Source organism: Psittacula echo (genome assembly GCF_963264785.1).
Source record: "Psittacula echo genome assembly, chromosome: 13".
NCBI classification, from domain to species: Eukaryota; Metazoa; Chordata; class Aves; order Psittaciformes; family Psittacidae; genus Psittacula; species Psittacula echo.
The window spans coordinates 4,888,943-4,909,732 of NC_137749.1; the positions used below are offsets into that span (position 1 = coordinate 4,888,943).

At 35.9% G+C, this 20,790-nt stretch overlaps 1 protein-coding gene across 2 annotated transcripts in view; it reads right to left on the reverse strand.

The window, feature by feature from the left end:
* SLC15A4 (solute carrier family 15 member 4) overlaps positions 1 to 20,790 on the reverse strand; it is a 30,282-nt gene that overhangs the window by 2,571 nt on the left and 6,921 nt on the right. Inside the window, exons 2-7 of one of the 2 annotated variants that reach the window (XM_080628467.1) lie at positions 18,765 to 19,060; positions 17,817 to 17,985; positions 16,723 to 16,800; positions 11,806 to 11,974; positions 7,441 to 7,596; positions 2,244 to 2,402 (exon numbers count right to left, since the gene is read on the reverse strand). In XM_080628467.1, coding sequence (XP_080484593.1) covers positions 2,244 to 2,402; positions 7,441 to 7,596; positions 11,806 to 11,974; positions 16,723 to 16,800; positions 17,817 to 17,985; positions 18,765 to 19,060 — 1,027 coding nt within the window. The remainder of the gene's footprint in view (positions 1 to 2,243; positions 2,403 to 7,440; positions 7,597 to 11,805; positions 11,975 to 16,722; positions 16,801 to 17,816; positions 17,986 to 18,764; positions 19,061 to 20,790) is intronic. The other variant, XM_080628468.1, reaches the window with a different exon arrangement.

A 20,790-nucleotide genomic window follows, 5' to 3' on the forward strand; every position in this document is an offset into this window, starting at 1 on the left:
CACTAACTATTGCTGTACTTCCAAGAGCAATGTATTGTGGCTCATTTCCAACATGCCACATAAGCCACAGCCAATTGGACCATTATGATTATCAAAAAGGTTAGAGTAAAAACAGTGAAGTATACATTGATCTTAACGAGCTGTTCATGCAGCATGCTTATAACTGTTAAGATTAAATTACTTTAATTACTGAAACTTAAGATCCAATTAAATGAACTTACAATAAAATGCAGAAAACAGTCTTTCCTTGACATTTAAAATACAATATACATGTGAATCTCCATCTCAATAGCAGCCGTGTTTAAAGAGTAGTAATTATCCTTTACAAGATGGGATATTAAGCCCATGAAATCTCAGTTTTTGTCAGAGAAATAACAGTCATTTCAATGGCAGCAACCAACACAGCAGTGCCAGCAGAGAGTGAACTTTCTCAGCAGAGGTGAGGCAGGCAGTTACCTCATATGGTATCACAAGTTAGCATAAAAAGCAGAAACTTGGTGCATGTGACTGTAGGTATTTTACAGCATCTAAAGTGTCCTGGGTTCAGCTGCAGCAGTTATTCTCCTTCTTAGTAGCTGGTGCAGTGCTGTGTTTTTGACTTTAGCTTGAGAACGATGCTGATAACACACCCATGCTTTTAGTTGTTACTAAGTAATGTTTATTCTGATCAAGGACTTTTTCAGTCTCATGCTCTGCCAGTGAGGACGGGCACAGGAAGCGGGGAGGAAGCAGAGACAGAACACCTGACCAAACTAGCCAAAGGGGTATTCCATACCACAGCACATCATGCCCAGTATATAAACTGTGTGAATTTGATAGCTTTCAATAATGCTCTACCAAATGAAAAATTAGTGATTAACAGTTAAACCAGTAGCTACTACAGATACTACAGATCAAAATCACCCACTGAGTTCTTCAGTCTTGAGCCAGATGAATACAGCTGCTGAGAGGGCTCGATTGTATGCTGAGTCTTTGCACTACGAAAGGTAGAAATACCCAGTTCTGACAGCTGTCCAAAGGACAATCCAGTGAGCTTATTCAAAACAGATGACCAGCAAGTCATGAAAGGTAACATCTTCCAGTTCTAGCCAAATCTGGATATATTTACCACAACCTAAATATCTTACAGAGAAAAAATTTGGTACTGTCTTCTCTTAGGTTGCTTCAGAAAACAAAGGCAAGAGGCTAAAAAAGCAACAACAAATATCACACTTATTAATTTGTATGAAATTCTATCCTCCTATTGAGCCCTTATTAACTGAATTATCTCTACACAGAATTGCAGAAGAAGATGCTCCTCTGATTTTGGGATTGACTGGGAATTTGGGAAAAAAAAAAGTCTCTATGAGATTTATTTTTCATTTGGTGAGGACACTTCCATAAAGTTAAGGCTACCTGTCACCTTTTGCAGATTTTTTTAAAGAGTAACTTACAAACAAAAGATGGCAATTTGAGGCATATGTACTGTTCCAGACAACATTACTTTGCAGTAGCATGCAAATCCTGTTTAAATGGCAAATTCTTTCATACCAAATTTAAAGTAAGCTTAGGCTGCGCTTTTAAGCGCTGTATATAGAATAGGTCTAGCATACATTTTAAGAGCTTTTTACACTCCTCCTGTTGGAAGTAATTAGCCCAGTGATGATGGGATTTTTCTGGAATTCCCAAGGTGCCACCTCCTGGTGCCAATATTTATTTTTAACTTTAACTGGCAATACAAAGCAGATTGGACTTTAAGACTATAAATAGCTAGCAGACAGAATGACCTCATGGTAATTTTGATGAGGTCTCTTGAAACTAGGAGGCTGAATAATCACTAAGAGAGATGGGTACATTTTACTCCCCATAACCGCAGAAAGTAATTTCAGTACTTTATACCAAATATATTCTCCTTCCACACAGAAATTAAGTATTTTTTACTAAAATACAAAAGTTTCTAAGTAATTTCTAGTGATGAAATACAGTAACAGCTGAGCAGGTAATTGACAGGCCTTAGCGAGGCAAAATACTTAATGCATCTTTCCCATGCTTTCATGAGGGCAATGTGGCATTTGGCATAGTCACAATTACTTCGTACTTGTATGTAAAACGAAATTTTATCTTTAACAAAACAGTAAACAAATGTATGTTTTTTTTAAATAAGAACTGCGCCAAGACTCAACAGTTCCACATGCTTGATGCTTAACTGCTTGTGAAGGAAGCCTCCTACTTGATAGACTATGAATTCACTGAAAATAACTTACCAAAGTCTGTGTGATTACTCATCCAGCCAATTTCTTTAATAGACACTAGTGCCAACAAGCCAGAGCCAACAAATGATCCAATCCCCGAGAAGAAAAAAAACAGCCCCATGATGGCACTCTGCATAGATTTGGGAGCAGCTGAATATGCAAATTCTAGACCTGTATTAAAAGATAAAAAATGCTTATTAGAAGATCTAAGAAACACTAGTGGCTTGTTCTCGTTTAGTGCCACAGAAATTGCAGCTGTATACTACTTGTGGTACCTTAAAGACCTAAAACCAACCTTAGATATCAGGAGACAGGGAATAGAGGTAGTGAATCTCTGTCAATTCCCTCTAATTGTTTTATGAACCCTGTTAAAAGTCATCAATGTATCAACCTATTAAACAGACAACATTTAAGACATTCACTTTGATTTTATTATTAGATGTGTAAAACCAAAAAATCTTCTGAGGCAACATATTCTTTTTTCTGTCCAAAATTATCCTCAAATTCATTAGACTAACTCTAACCTGGCAAATTCCATGTTCCCCGTTTCACTTGTTTCTATACTGCCTATATGATGTGCAGTATTTACAAAGCACACAACATTCCCTGCTGAGAACAAAGTACTCAGGAACTGAAGGGTCACTCTTGCACTGACCACAAGCATTTATTTCTCACAGACTCAGTGTCTGTATCTCTGAATGTGCAGACAGAAATTAAACGTAGCTGGAAAAGCAGTAATTAGTTTTAATTTAGTTTTGATCTAGAACTCTCCAAGCTCATTGCTTGCTACCCTGTTCTTTTTAAGACGTGTAGATATGGGATTTCAACATTAAATTGTCCTTATTCAAATTTCAACCAATAAAACCAAGAAAAACATACCAGTGACATCAGTGTGGAAAATCTGTGCTACTGAATTTGAGTACCAACAGAATACACTGGGTTAGGCTCTGCCTTGCAAAGACTAATGCCCATGATTAACTCTCCTTCTTAGAATAATATTCCTGTCAAAACTCAAATGGGATTATTCTCAAGAGACAATCATACACATTCTTTGCAGAGCCTTTTCTGACAGGTGAAATGCTTGTTTCAAAACAGTCTGCTTCATACTGAAAATTAATGCTACCTCATAATCATTTTTCTTGCCAAAGAGAGCATTATAGACCTGAAAATGGCACAAACCTTATGTCTTGCATAATAAAGGTATGCTTTATTTACATCATTACTTGGTATTTGACTTCTACTACTCCAGACAGAGTTTAATAGAAATACAGTAGCATTTCCTTTCAAGAAAAGGCTTGACGTTTCAAGATAGTGCCTGTTATGAGGGAGGAGCTTTGTTCTTCTGAAAGAAACAGAACTATATTCTCACTTATCTGACATTCTGCACTGACACCTGAGAAATCTCCGATAACCAACACACTGCTTCTCTTTTCTTTTGCAAAACACATTATCATGGGCCAACAGCAACCTATCTCTGATTCTAGAAGGGAACTGAAACATTCTTCATGCAACTCGGTTGTGTGGGTTCCTGTAAATTCAAACCATAACAAGAGAATCGCCTCAGTGATGGAGAGACATCTGCAAACAGAACATGGGGGAGGGCAAAAGTACACTTATTTTGGGAATTAAAAACTCGAAGTTTTCTTTCTAGGCTTTGCCACTAATCTAACAATTCAGATTTTTCAAGGCTAATCTCACTTAAAGAGAAAACAAGTATAATACTTTCCAGATACAGTAGCTTGGTTTTTAACCTCCTGTTAAGCTATCATAGCTGCCACAAGTCTCCAAAGGATCGGTCATGTTTTGGTCATGAGGCTTTTTATACAGTCTGTACAAGTTATCTCAAGTGTATCACATAAAAGGATCTGGCCCATTTCTTCTCTTATTTCACACATCTACTGGATGCAAGTGTTACTGCTAGAAAAAGATCTTAAGACACAAAACAAAACCAAAATGGGTTTAACACTATGCACTTTTTGCAACAAAATAAGGCATGTTTCTAAGCCTGAATAATGTTTCCAGCAACCTTAATATTTAATCTGGCATAAGGAACATAAAATCTTCTCTTTGCCTTCAGAGATATTTTTTCCTGCTGGCAGCCATTGATAACAATTTCATGCTACCTCAAACAAGCAGTTTTGTAATGAAACCCTCCAGTTGGTGTTGTCATGTGCGATTACAATTCCCAGTTAAATAAGGATCCTTTAAGAGGATCGACAGAATAATACAAAAGATTAATGCAATGTGTGTCATCTTTTTAAAGGTACCTCAAGTGTAACTAATGTGGCTTAATAAGAATATGCTTAGGCTTACAGTAAACAAGTGATATTTAGTCCCTTTTTATTCACAATAAACATTTCCAAATTACTATAGTTTTGTTACCATTAACACTTTGCTTATTTTAAAGCTGAATTTCATAGCACAATACATACCTTTATCAACTTTTTAATATCAATTTGGTAAAGTATACTCTTAGGTCTTGAGAGGCATTCTTAAAGATACTAAGAATTCAGTTTAGATAACAATCAGAAAGCAGATAAAAAAGCTTTGTAAAACAAATCAAATGAAAGAATAATAAAGCAATTAAGATCTGCACAGAATGGCTGGTTTAATGAAAAAGAGAAGCATCTGCATTTCCTATCATTGACCAACAGGTTTTGAAGTGAAAAAGCTCCTGGTACAGACCCAGTAACTGCATAACAGCAGAATGTTCACCTAGAATAGTGTGAGCCTTAAAGGCTTCTCATGAAGAAGTCCACTAAAGCAGCTGAAAAAAAATCAAAAAACAACCCTCTATTTGGGGTTCAACAACCAGGGACTGCATCAGGTCCTTGACCCTTCCACAACCTGCAGATAGGTTTGTTATTTTCTCCTTGCAAACACCTGTGAACTAGTAACAGTGCCTGACAGAGAAACTAGAATACATATCCTCTATTAAAGGATACCTGTTGACTGCACTGCTAAAGCATACTTTCCATTGAAGAATCTAAAGTGTGTAGCACCTTGGGTCATAATGTGCTTTAAAGATCATGAACTCTCCCCTTTATCTTTAAAGATAAATATATCTAAAGATATCTATCTTTTAAAGATAATGAACTAATGATAGGTGTTTATTGAAGCAAATTAATTCAATGACTTATCTATACATCACTGGCAGCAGGTGGAGAGTGGTGGAAACCAGAGACCCTTATCAGACATCAGACTCTTACCTCAGACCTTCAGCCATTCGACACTTACCCATTCATCTACAATGCTGACTACTGCAGTACAAGAAGTGAACTGCATTTCAGTTGGTGCAATCCAGTAAGACCTTATGTCCAAATCTTATGTTTACTATCATTAGGCAGTTTGTGTGAGGTGCTGGTTTCCAGGTACATGCTATGTGCAAGCAGAGAGCTAACTGCATTCACATTGTAAATGGGACACTCCCAAAACCAACCTGGTGGGAGACATCAACCTACCCTTCACCAGAAAGGGAAGGGTACACTAGTGATGCATTTGAATGCACATCACAAAACTACAAATATGCACAAGGCAAAGCCATATCAAAAACCCAATTCCTCCAACATACTAAATAACTAAGGTAGAGTTTAATATGTGATAGATATAACTCTTCCCATCACATGAAATCACAGGCCGGACAGCTGGTAGAAAAGCTTAGAGCTTTTTTTTGTTTCCTTAGATAGGAAAAAAACCAAGCCCACATTTTCACTTGCTGAGCAATCCAACCACCTTGTTTTATTTCCTAACAACTGTGATGGCAGTAGAACATGTGTAACCAGAAACTCAGAGTGGAGGTTCTCTGTTCCACTAAGAGGGGAACAAATGGGCCATGTGACAGCTGGGGCTACCGCCAGCAAGAGCTTACAGAATTAGAGAATCTCATTTTAACCCACTGTGCTTGCCCAGTGTGAGGAATGAAAGTAACCTCCTGCAGGGGAAATGAAACCAGGAAATTCTGTCATAAGGAATCGAAGAAAAAGAGCTATATGTAACGCCAGTTTGAACTGATGATCTTCAAAGTTCAATACTCTCAAACAGTATTTCAACACATTAACTATAGTTAAGCAAATACTAAATGATTTTTAAATCAAGACTCTGGAAGAGTTCCAATATATGCAGGTAGCTCTGCAATTCTCTTTAAGTAGTATCAGAGTAGCTACTTCTATGATCATGGAAGGTTTCTGTTACTGGTAACCAAGCATTGCTTCCAAGCACTAGATACAGAAACACTGTGCTAAGAGATTCACGGTAGATTTTCACTTGTTTAACTATAGTAAACCAGTGTTAGGCATACCACAGTGACAACAGATATGTTGTCTGTGCTTTCCTCCTCTAATGAGCCCTGCATGTATATGAAACAGAGCAGAAAATAAGATTTTATAGTCCTCTTCACCCTCTCCTCCCACTTCACTTTCCGTTTAAAAATCAATATGATCACACAGCTGTTCACTGCATCACACAGAACAGTATTAAGAAATATTTCTTGCATTTGTTCAAGAAAGGGAGGATTTGAACAGTGTTTCAGGTTGCCCAATATCACACTGAAGGACTAAAACAGCTCCAGAAAAAAACTGATCTATAAATAAAGCAGATAAAACTGTATAAAAAATAGCTACTTCATTACTAATGTTCACCAAAAAAATTTAGATAGAAGTTATGTAACACTCAATCAGAGATGTAAAAAGTCAAGTAACATGAATTTAAGCTGGTGATAAACCTTTCTAAAGATGGCTTATTTCTTCCTTCTTCCCCTCAGAAAGGTGTTCCCACTTACTGATTGTCTTTCTGAAGGTGAGCTCAGTTTTAAACCAAAAAAATTACAAAGCACAAATTTTATTTGTAACAGAGGAAGATTCAGAGGAGACAATACTGCATTAAAACTATTTTTTAAAATACGATGTTGAAAGAGTATATTGTTTTCTATTAGGGTTTGCAAATATCTTGTGCTAACTGGATGACACATGAATATTGTAAGTGTTGCTCTTCTTGAAATTCAGCCTTGATAACATACTCTCATAAAAGCCAATTTTCAAATGTGAAAGACAATAGTTTGCTTTGACACTTCTATTAAGTTATATTGTATAATATTGTATTTGGGAACATTAGAGCTTATTTATAGTGATTTGAGAAGGAAATATTTATTTTCTAAGAATCCATCATTTATGATAGATATGAAAGCAGCTTTAAACCACACAAAGACTCTTACCTGCTATACTTGCAAATATTTCACTGAATCCAATCAGCACATATTGAGGAATCTGCCACCATATTGGCATATCTGCAGCATGGTATGTAACATTTCCAATTGTCTGATTAATTGTTTTAACCTTTACAATTTTCAGTCTGTTGCCTTCCAGAATTCCTACATGAAAGGGGGGGGGGGAAAAAGAATGACCTAAGATGCAAACCTTGTTTCTTCATATTAAGAATTAAATGAGGATTCAGTCCTGCATTGCAATTACAAATTATAAAATAGGAATATGTATTTCCTTATTTCCTAACATAAAGCATTTCAGACTACTTTTGCTATTGATTTTCCAAAACATACAGTTCTTCTGCCACAGAATTAGTGATTACATTCTTACTCAGTAGCGATAATTATACAAATACTTAACCCTTTTCCAGATGGATTAGCTGAGAGCTCTCTCATATGAACTATGTTGGGTTTTTTAAAGGCAATCTCATTTTCACAAACTACTGCTCTGCAGTATTGAACCATTGCTTCTGCCACCATAGTATTAATAATTTAGAAACCATTTCACTTATCTAAATAGCTACACTAGTTCTGTAGAACTATGGAAACCCTCTGTGAATATGACCATGACAGTTATCATCCCAAGTGATCCAAAAGCTCATTAAAGCTTGATTTACAAGCAATTCTTTGCATAGGAAGTACTTCATACAAAATGAAAAATAGGTACTATAGATGGTAAAATATAACCATTTTTAGCTAACAACAGTTTAGAGTAGAAAGTGAGTATCAAATAATGCTGTAGAGGTTTTGTTGAAGTTGCCCACATTAAGGGATCTGCCTCACTGTTATATAAAATGCACAGAAACTTCCTGCTTCACCCAAAAAGAACATCTATAAAAGAACTTTCAATATCCTTGGAAATAAGGTGGATTTATTCATTGCCAATTCAGAGGAGCAACACCGAGTCAATGACACTACTTCCTACAGAACATGTTACACACATGGTGTCCTATTTAGTGCCTGTCAGTTTTGGTCTCTTTCTACTTGAGCCAAGATCTGACCTAATTTGGGGCACAAAATATCACTCCTGTTACCAAAAAAAAAAACCCAAACCACTGTACAAGGCTTAGATGACAGACACACTGCTTCATGGGTATCATACCATATACAAGTGATTACATCTGCTTCCTCACTTCAAGCTTTTCTTTCCTAGAAGCAGCCAAAGGATGACATAGATATTTAGTGGGATGTTGGCTGAACCTATTGACAGCACTTTTCATATAAACAAGCACAATCATTTTCTAACACACAACGTAATATCTGTTCTCCTGTTTATTCTCAAATCTGTGACATACAAACCTTGAGGGGGCCAGCCAGGTCACTGTCTCTGCTAAGTGACAGTGTTTCAAGGGAAATTGCTAATACTTGCAAAAAACACCTCATACCATGACATGAAGTTTCTTTATTAGCCCTGGTCATGGCAAGAGACCCAAGCTTTGAAGAAAGAATGAGGCAAGCTCCCTATAGCCCCCATGTATAGTCTATAGGTGAGGCCATAACTAAACAAGAAGTTCTAGAAATTGTTTGCTTAAAGATAACATTGTATTTCATCATTTTGGGGAGTTGGAGCCAGAGCTCTGAAAACCAGACTGAGGAAGCACACATTAAAAAGGGACTTACAGTACTTAGAAAAAGACGGAAAGCTGCATTTTTATAACTCGTGTTTGTTCATTCATAGCAGTTCAGAATCGATTCAACTTGAAATCTCACAACAGCTCTACAGTCTGATCTTCTGAAACACGAGTTGTACAGGGAAAACATGTTAGACTGACTCAAGTTTGTTTAAATATTACCTTGAGGCCCTTAAGGAGTGTTTTCTTAACACAGAGTGTTTTTCAGGTAAAGGCTGTTCTGAACTTAATACCTCTTAGTGCCAGGCCACCACTTTTTCCTCTGACTTCCACACTTTTTAGGTGACCACTTATACATCTTAAGTATCTTTTAGTTCTTCAGCCACCTCAGTGCCCTCTGAACTATGAAGAACTGATTTAATTAAAGTAAAGCTGGCTTTCTTTATGTTTTGGTTTTAATAGAGCTGTCAAACATTTTAGAGTGGAACTTAATTAAAACGTAAACAAAGCAATGCAATCAGCTAAGAACTTGGATGTAATTCTGTGCATATGCATTCAACACAAAAATCACTGCATCTCAAAATGATCCTTAATGTGCTTGATACTCTTCACAACATACGCAGATTTAGGAGGCATTTAGCCACATATGAGCATAACTTCGCAATACCAAACTTTGCCATAAATTACCTTCAAAGTCAAGTACTTCGGAATCCAGAATCTATTGATTCTTTCTCACACTTTGATAGACAAACTTCAAGTTTAATCTTATGGTTTTAGTAGTTAAAGGGATTTTAAGGTCTTGCTGTAATTGTTTAAACTCTATAAATGAAGTAGATTTTCCAGTTGAATAACCTTAAATACTGCTGCTTAGAATTTACGATAAAATGCATGAAGCACTGGCAGATGTTCATTAAATCTAATCAGTTTTATTCTCACAGTTTAGAAGATATTTAAAATAATCTAAACAACCTAATAGGCAGCCTAGGTAGTGTCCACAATTAATGTCAGTTAGATAAGTTAAAATGGAAATATGGCATAAACAAATTAAGATACTTCCAAGATTGCAAGTTCAGATATTACCATCTTCATACATTTAAGATTTTAATCAGTATCTCTCTCTCCAAGGCAAAAATGGTAGGAAGTAATGTTTTATTTTATGAATATGAAAATATGGCTTCTATAAATACACTTATAAAAATTTTATGAAACACAAACCAACAGAAGCATTCCACCTTGCTAGAAATAAAAAGAGTTTCCTAGGGCCCAAATTTGTCACAACTCAAGCTCTTAAACTCCTGTTATGATGAAGTGATGTTAAGTTACTCGAAAAGGTTAAACTTTGCAACCAGACTGCAGGTAACCACTCAAAGAATTCATCTTCTCAGATTCTATGTGGAAGAGTCAGGAGGGGATGAAACCAACAAAAGTATGAGTTACATTTGTAGGTGAGTAGAAAACAAGGTGGCATTTGAAATTTTGAAGAATTCTGCTATATGAACACATTCCCCAAATCAGCAATCATAGCTTCAGATGCTTTTCTTTCCCAGTACTAATAAAGACATACTGCTGGTTTTGCATTCACTTATATGTGAGCCAGCAGGTTCTATTTAAGGAGCTGACATTTAACTGTTTTACATCATCTTCTTTTGCTGGTAGCAGTGTCCTAAGTAATATGGAATAAGAGAAACATTCTTATTTTAAAGTTTAAATGACTTTGCTTTAAGAACTTTCCTTGCCTACATAGAAAGTGACCTTGGCCTAATAAGATAATTATCTCTCTTATTGAGAGAAATCTTAATAGCCATATAAAATGTCCCTCTCTCTAAAATATAGAAGATTACAAGTGCTGAAATTAATTTATTTAATGCTATAATGCTTTATCAATATGTTCATTACAGTGATACTAGGTGAAGGCTATAGGTTCTATGAAGCATTGCTCAGTTCCACATCAGCAGTGCTTAACAACTTTAAATCATCTCAAAAGCAGCTGATTTATGGTTTGAACGGAGTTGCCATCTTTTTCCTCTCATGCTATAGCTAAGCTATTTTACACTACAGTAATTCCTAAACATTAGGGAATATTAAAGTAAGGGAGAAAAAAACCTAAAATGTAAGGAAACTCTTGTTCAGCCATAACCTAACTTTATTATTTCAGATACAGGGAAAGGATTTTAGGTAAAACTTCTCTTTTTTAATACTCGGAAGTCAGATTGTATGAAGGAACATAATTATTTCTGAACTAATTTGTTTTTCAGATTAAATAAATTTTCAACTTAAAGATAGATTTTTAATGAATCAGAAAACATGGACTTCCATAATACCATGAAGTTTAATTTAAGATGACTAACAGCCTTATAAACACTGGACACTTTGTTCAGGCACTGATCATGAAGCTAAGGATTTGTTGAGAAAATATGGTCAGAAACCAAACAGTTCTTTCCTACCAAGCATACCAGAAACTAACACTATATGTGAAAACCTTACCAAACAAGTTGGTTTTAAAAGGTATGCTCAAAGTCTACTTCAGGCAGGAAAAGTGGTCCAATTCTATCACAAACATTCAAAACAGTTTAGTAAGTCCTTGGGTAAAATCTTTTTCATTGTGAGAAATATATCCATGCAGTTCCATTTAACTATCCCATGAAAAAGAATTCTGAATAATCTTAAAGATTCACAAAGGTTTTTTTTCTTGCAAATAGCTGAAAAAAATAACTATGTAAGTAGATCTCTAAAGTTGTTTTCTTACCTGCAGCAAATGCAGAACACATTACAAAGAACATTCCAACTGCAATCCTCTTCAGTGAGGATGGAAGCAAGCCATTCCTCTTTAAAATGGGGTCCACCAATTTGTCTTTTAAGGGTATTAGGATCAGAATAAGCACTGCATCAAACATAGTCAACCAGGCTGCTGGAAACTGAAAGGATAGATGACTTAAGTTAGGAATATCATACTTCAATGATTGATTTTTACTATTATTTTTTACAAAAGAAAAATATTTTTTATGGAACACTGAGAGCCAAAATAACCTGCAGTGACAGACATTGTGAAAAGAAAAATGTGTGTAAAAGCTGAGAAAAACAAATCAGTTATATAGGTTTTCATTTAATATGGCAGTTCACGATTCTGTTAGCTCAGAAGCACAAATGATTCCTCACCATAGTAACTCCAACCGTACTGCATATTCTCACTTCCAAGACGCACCTTGAGCTGTGCTGAGGTGGGTGGGTGTTGGGGCTGTTGTTTTGGGGTTTTTTTGTTGGGGGGGGGGGGGGGGGGGGCGCGAGGAAAGGTGCAAGAGCTTTCCATTAGAACTGAACAACATCAACTATTCAGAGTGAAAAGGTTCTTTTCACAAATGCAAGCAATACTGCACATCGGAAAATGAGGAATAAGGACTGGGCAGATGAAGAGTACTCTGAGAAAACAAGATGTAGAACTTGATTTTTGCAAAGGATTTTTTATAAGATTTCTAAGTTTCGGAAGGCCCATATTTTACAACCTTACTCTGAGTTAATTTTCATTAAAGCAAAAGTTAACTAAAACTACATGAATTCCTTTTGAAAGAAGAGACAGCCATTAGCATTACTGCAACATCCGAGTTTTTCTGCAAACATCCTGAAATACATTCACTGAAAAAAAACTACTATCCTTTGGGAGCTTTTCTGCCATTAAGACTGTTTTTAGCCATAGAAAACCTGTCTGAGGAATGGCTGATTGTGCCACTCAAATCTAGTAAACAAAATTGTGCAATTATTTAAATGAATACACCCCAAGATACATCTTTAAAAGCACTCAAAGTCAACATTAATGGCACACAAGTCAGGAACTGATTTAATGCAATTAAATAGTCCCCACTGTTTTGCTTCCAGTGATATATTCCAGTTTGACAGAATTAAACTTTTTTTCTGCTTCAGTCACGAGACGTATTTAATAGCTAGGTTCTGTAGATCTATTATTAGGCTTAGAACTTTCAGAAATATGCCACAGAATAGTAGAAACAGAGTTTTACTAATGGAATACAAAATTCAATTAAAATTAAATTACACTTGTCAAACAAATAATATGGTAGAATACATGCATCCTTTCTCATTTGCAAGAATCAGTAATTGACAGTAAGATTCCCGTCTGCATGAATGAGACAATTTCTACCAAGCTTAATAATATTTAGCATCTGTTCAGAGATAACAAGCCGACAGTACAGGAAGATTTATAAACATGTTCTGGTTTGGGGCTATTTTTTATATTGCATTTAGAACATTGTGATACTGTACTGTGCATTGCACTGACTCCGTGACCCAAAACACAAGCGCTGCTTGATCTATGTGTTTCAGATGCATTCAGTTTTTGGCACTAAACTGTTTCCGTGTGTATGGAAGCTCAAGGTTAAGACAGATAAATACTTTTCTAGAGATTATCCAGGATGACCAAGGGGCCTGTGGCAACCCAAAGCTACAGCTAGAGTAACTGAAGCAGACAGCCACATTCCCTTAAGGCTGCAAATCTCAACCACTGCAAGTATCTCAAAAACCCAAGCCCTCAGCCACTAACACAGTGTGGGCATGTATCTCTCATTGGAGATGAGAACCCTATTTCACTGAGTGGTTGTAGTCACTCCAGCACGGCTGACATGTTGACAAACTGCAAAAATATGAGTTAGCAAAATATGAACCTTTAGATCTTCATAAGCTAAGCATGACTTGGCACTTTCACAGGAGTCTGCACCAAGAGCAGGAAGTCCTTGACTGACACCAAGCCATGTCCATATTCAGCTTTGTCAAAAGCTTCAACTAGCATTAGAGCATATGAGGACACTTTTAGCACCCTCTGCATGCAGACATGTTGCAACAGCCACTAAACGTACTATTGCTTTCTTGCTCTGCATTACAGTTGTCATTGCAATTCTCCAAGGCACCCAGACAAATGCTTTCTGGTTCACAGTCTGCAAACCCCAAGAAGTGGGTAATGATGGTAGAATATGAATTGATGAATGGTACAATGATGATGGTAGAACTGAATTCATCCTAACCTCTCTTTAGTGTTTTCCAGGCATTTCGAGATCATGCATTTGAAAATGGGAGTAATAAGCTCATTTGGCTATATAAAAATATTCAGCAGTTTGCCACACAAGGTTACATACATTGCTTAGCCATCTTCACTTACTTTGGAAAATGCACAGTGAATTCTGCTGAGTAAGTAAAATTCTTGCTTATTTTAAAATATTCAGCAAAACTTCAAACCTGTCAGTTTCCCTCCCTCTCCCATTCACCTTTTTGTTTGCTTCAAATACCACACTAACCTTAACCTCTGTAACAGTTTGTACAAAGACTGATTTGTGTGATTGGAGTCAAGGACGTAGGAATTTTTTGCCCTTGCTGAATGTGGTAAGAAAGAAGAGAAATACCAAATGCCTCTGGCACTGCTGCATTTCATACAATCGATCACTTGGGTTTGTGGTTCTTTGGTGTTTTGGAGTTGTTTTTTTTTGTTTAAAAATCTATGTTTTTCCATTTTCTACTCTATCACGAGCCTGCAAATTAAAAGGGCATACACATATATCACTCTTTTCATAGCAAGAGGAAAGATATTAGTAAATATACTTGATTAATATTGGGCAGAGGTACCTAAAAGAGCTTAAAGAAAACCTAGACCTGATAAGGTACAAAGCTACTCAGGTAAAACATTATATTACCACTCCTTTATTATCTCCAAACACTTCCGTTTGGAGAAACCAAACTAGTCAGAATTGCTTTCAAAGATACTGCCTACATAATATAGGCTGCAAGTCAGCATCCTTCAAGTAGACCACATACAAGGGAAGACAGCAAAAATCAAATTAAACTTATTATTGACTTCTACTGTTAATGCTGTTAAACCATGGCAAAGTATTTCAAAATAAACCAAGAAGAGCAACATAACTGATGCACTGCAGAAAAAGGAGCCAGTCACTCTTATGCAAGATAGAAAATCATGGTTTAGAAGTATCAAGACAGACCAAGATTATTGTTCCATTACGCTTGTATCGAATTCTGCATACCCTAAGTAAACACTAAAACCAGGTAACTGACTTTTAAAGACATACTTTCAAGTTAGAAAAAGTGGCTACACGGCATGAGTGGTATTTTAGTCTTGTCAGCAAAAACCATAAAAGCCATTATTTTTCTGAACTAATGCCAATACAACACTCTACTTACAAATATTGAAAACAATTCTAATGCCCAAAAACGTGATGGGAAAGGCTCAGTTTGATAACCAAAGTTCCACGTTCATTTCGATACAATAAATATTCAGACTGGCAATGGGACTCTGAAGTCCTGTGTCCACTTTGTTAGAAGAAAGAAAAGCCACTTCTGTAGTGAAACTGACAGTGTTCCAACAAGACAGTCACATGTTTCATAATAACAGAAAAAACCCTAAGAGTTATCTTAAATGCAAGCAATAAATAAATATGAAAAGAACAAAATCGATTACATATCAACGTAAATGTGCTAACCTGTATTAAAGTAGAATTAGGTATATACTAAAAAAAACCCAATTACCTTGAAGGTAATCCTTAAAATTGATGCAACTAAAGCAGAAGCCTCAGATTAATTAGATTTTTTTTAAAAAGAGAATATCTTATGCTTAAATGAACATGCAACTCAAAACCAGCAAAACTGAACCTTGAAGGGAAAGTGGCAATGGCCTTCTGTGCCCAAAAGCTATGCAACAAAAGCTACACAAACTGAGAACTCAGCTGAAGAAACTGACCTTAGATCCTTTTGTTGATGCATTTAACTGAGGAAGTGTCAGACTACTCTTTATTTTTTTTAACTATGTAAAAGTAACTAACTAGCAGTGGGTTGGTTTAGAAGTCTTACTTAATCACCTACTTTACCACTAGCTTCCATTAAGCCTTCAGCTATGATTCAAAGCAGTTCAGTTTTCAAGCAAGTTCAAACAAAAATAAAGTACAAGCTTTTTTTTTTTTAGGATCTCCAAGGAGACTGAAGCCATTCTGTATTATTGATATTAATTTAAAATAAAAGAAACTGATCTTTAAGGTCAGTTCAACCCAAACTCTATGATTCTAAACTTAATTTTAAAAGAGTTTCCAGTAAGCCTGTTAATACATTTATACTTTGTTTTTAATTCTCAGTACCATTTCTGCAATTACGTGATGCCAGCCTTTCTTGAAATATACTGATCGAACAACTACCTTCAATATGCTCAACTGATTCAAGGTAAAGTGAATTAATATTAATTGAACAATATAAAGTTACAAATGTATTCAGTTCTGAATTTGCAAATAATAATGTTTCAGTTAAATATGGGTATTCCCACCGAGTCTGTATGAATGCTTTTGTACTACTAGCAACTGTGAAAATTTAGGGCACTTAGATTTAAAAGCTTTCTTCAGAGATCATACTTTGTTTACTGAAGGCCAAAGACACTCTTAATTGAAGCAGTGAAAGTAATCTGAATACATACAGAATAGGATGGTGTGAAATTCATATACTGGTAGGTATGCCAAAATCCCTGTACTATGTGTCATGTTTCTAAATACCCAATAGCTGTGGTCATTGATTAGCCACTACTTAGTCACTACTTTAACTTCATGGAATTTTTGTACAATACTGTTTTGCATTTCAACTAAAGAAACTTCTCACTGTTTTGCCAGCTTACCGTATGAATAGAGTTGGTGTCATTTGATATTTCAGGAATTTTCAGATGGAGACTTTGCAATACATATGTTGTCTGCATCTAGTAGTAGGAAATATGAGATTACTTGGAGAAGGACTACTGAGAGCAAGATATTTTTACATTTTAATCATTAACAAAGATGATAACAGAGGTAAAGTGCTACTATAGCAAAACAAAAAGAATTAGTGTTAGAACCTGGCAAGATTTTTTTAACCTCTACATTTATTTTTACTAAAAGCAAAGAATCATTCATGTCATTTTAAAAACAACTTCTGTGTATTTTTCTACCAAAACATATTTGCTATCCCAATTTCTCTTACTAAGACAGAAGAGACAGAGAGGAATTAATTAAAATGAAATCTGAACCACTTACCCTGACCTGTCTGAATAAGCTACATGATGAAACACAGCTCAAATATTTGAGACATATTAAATTGAACAACTGTTAGTTTTAAATATAATTTTATTTTCTTTTTTATTATCGAGTAAAAATACTTTTTGAAAGTATTCTTAGCAGCCATTTTTCATCTCTTAACTTCAGGATGAGTTTCATATTTATGAGAGCCCCCAGAGAAACGTGAAATTAGATGCTTTGGCATACTGGTAAGCCAATATAGCTTTCCACAATTTCATCTAGCAAATAAAAAAGATCAGAAGCTATCATCACATAGCATTATTTTTGCTAATATAACATTATTAAAATGACTCCTGAGATGCAATCCCAGATGTGTGAAAGACAAGTAGTTAACATTATTGAACACATGGGTGTTAAACAAGTCAAACTGCCAATACCAGAGTACCGAGAAATCTTCTTCGATACTCATCTTCTTTAGAATCACTGCTACTGAATGCTAAGTGTAAATAAACCTTACAGAACAGTTTCCCCGCAAAAGCTTTTGTGTGTATCCTCCAGGTAACTGCTCAGGGGGGTAATTTTCAGAAAGGAGTTAGATTTATAAAACAGAACTGCAACTGCCAAGAGATCTTTCAAATGCAACTGAGAGGAGGAAGTTATGGCCCTTAAATTATGGTTTTAGACATATAAAATAAAAATGTAATTATTTGGAAATACTCACTTGAAAATATACTGTCCAGTAAGGTATTAAAGCCAAAAAGACAGGGATAATCTTGACAAGAGCTTTCACATCTTCTACTTTATCTTCTCTGAATGGGCCCCCATGAGACAGCTTGGCCATCTCAAACAGGCTTTGCTTGCGAGGTTGCTGAAGTACTCCCTGGCTTTCGCTTTTGAAAAGAATTTGAAACGTTCAGTTAAGCAGTAACAAAACCTCAATATCTCATTATAAAAAGGTCACACATTTCCAAAAAATATTACTTGTGTAAGTTACATTAGAACAACTATACCAGAATGGATCATCAGCAGGTGAAAGCATCAGCTGAAAACTTCTATTATAAAGATATCTTTATTTCTGATCCTCACACCACCATGCATGAATAACTGGTACTGCAAATTCAGAACTTAAGAACAGTATCACAAAATACAGATCATTCTAATTAATGGAATTGTTTTGTATTCTGAAGGCCAACAGTATTCCATGGCCTTCTTAAGAGTGGGGTAACCATTTGGAAAGCAAAATGTCAGTAGACATTTTGGCTGTCCATCAAGCCACTTTGACTATTAAATGCAGATTATAGTGTTTTTAAATCAGAACTCATCCCATAAACATATCTAAGCAGAGAAGAAAGTTAACTAATGCTTAAAGGCAGCTTGCTTAGGTTACGTTACGCTTTCAGAAACTCTGATCTGGCAAGCCATAGCATTCAATTGAAAACAGCAGACTTGACCTTGCAGCACGCAGATCCAGTGATCTCAAGATGTGGCCCTCTCTCACTCCAGAAAGTATCTCCAGGACTCACATTTTCCAGTTCCACTTCTCAAAGCAAAATTGCATATTCCTGTGTATTCCCTAGTGTGACTTCCTGCCATCCAGTTTGAACTAACTAGTTCCAACTCTTAGGTGGATTCACTGAATCCAAACTATACAAAAGAGCTCAATACACACCTATTAGTTGAATGTTCCACATGTCTCTTTCTTGAGCAACAAGAATATGCAAGAATTTTAAACATGTCTGTGAAGGCACTACCATCAGGTGGTTTTGTGATGAAGAAACTCTGACCACATAAAAAAACCATGAATGAAATCCCAATGCAAACTGTTGGAATACTGTAGCCGATAACAAAGCTCACGTTCTGTTGAATGTATGCAATGCCTCCCAGAGACAGAATAGCTCCCAAATTAATGCTCCAGTAAAACCAATTAAAAAATCTTCTTGTGGCTTCTGGACCCCGATCTTTGACCTGGAAAAGATTAAAAAAAAAAGTCACTCACTTTTTGAAGAAGATGAAGCCTGTTTATTAGATTCCATCAAGTTCAATGCACAAAAGAGTTCAGGTTTAATTTAGAGTCATACTGAAATCATTTAAGTGTTTTGGGCTTAGCACGATACTTGATGAAATTACACCTTACTGAGCTACCCCATTATATCAGTAACCTACTGCTAGAAGTTTAGCATAGGGATAAAATAAGCCATATAATACTGTAGCTTCCCCATTAAGGCCATTATTATTTCTGCTGCATTGTCTCTCATTTGGCCATTTCTCTAGACAAAGCTCACTCAGATTAACATCCTATAGTCCACAGAAGTTGAAATAACTATCTTTTTTGGTAAAAAAAGTTAACCTACCTAAAAATTAATTATTAGCATTGTAAAAATTGCTTCTCAACTTGCCGTAACCAATAACCATATTCCATTTTCTAAGCCTCAAATGAATGCTTGGTAATTAAAGCACAAATTTAAACTTTAGCACAGTCCTAATGCCTCTCATCAGAACATAAACTGAAGACTTGCCAGTCTGACATTTAAAACCTAAATAAATAAATTTGGATTGCTTGAGGTGTCACAAAGTCCCAGTAAATCCTTATCCTTCTATTAAGTCAGCACTGTTCATAGTGCTGTTTTCCTGCTTGGAGCTCTCAATGTCTCTCAAGTGAAAGTAAAGACCTCCCTGGCTTACAAAACCATCCTGTAGTGTTCACTATCACTCTTTATTCTGTAGTGCCTACTGTAAGTCGCCTATGTTTTGTGATTAAGTCACGGGAACCTAACATCACTCATAAGATGCGATGTAAGAAAAATCATGCAAGTTACAATTTGAAAGACATTAAAAAGATCAACTAGTCTGTAGAAGAATTCATAATACTCTATTTGTCACTATTTTATGACTGAAAGGCCATTAATAGTGACTAGCAAGTCAGTGCTATGCACCAGTCCTGCTGAGTCAGTTGTTCTTGATTTCTAATTGCAAGTTTCCCTTCCTCATTTGCCAGATCTTCAAAAGACCTGTGTTTAGTTTGCAATATGAAAAGCAGGCTATGCCTTGAAATAAGTTTTTAATGTTGTCAGTTCTGATTTACAGCTTCAGGTTTCTCAGTGGTGCATAAACTCATCTGTATCATTTAACCATGCCTAACAAAAGAAACATTAAAGCATCTACTCCTATGCATAGTTAATAGCATTGTTAGGCATTCAGATAAGCCTGCTAGCATGTCAGATACAATCTTGGAGCCTCAACCCAAGAAATTCTGCATTTCCAGTTTCAACTTGGTACTCATCTCCTAATTTTAACAGTCAGCACGTGCAGTAGTGTATCAAACTAGGAATTCCTTCTGAACCCCAGATATTAGAAAACTATTACATTGTAAACACAGTGCTCTAAGTTACATAGAGTTAACAATCTATTTTATGAAGTTTCCATTTCTTCACTATAAAATCTTAGTTCTCTTATAATTTCTGCAAGGAGGATGACTTCCCATCCTCCCTCTTACAAATGACCTTGCTCACATCTATGTGAAGAAAAGCTATGAGATGAAAGCAAACTTTAATACAGGTAAGAACAGGACAAGTACAGCATGATGCTTTCATCAAGTTTTATCCCTGCCTCCAAACATTAGCTTATGAGAAACCTCCTGAACCAAAGATGGCTTCCATTACGTAACAAACACAGTAGATCACCTCTCCATGAACTTG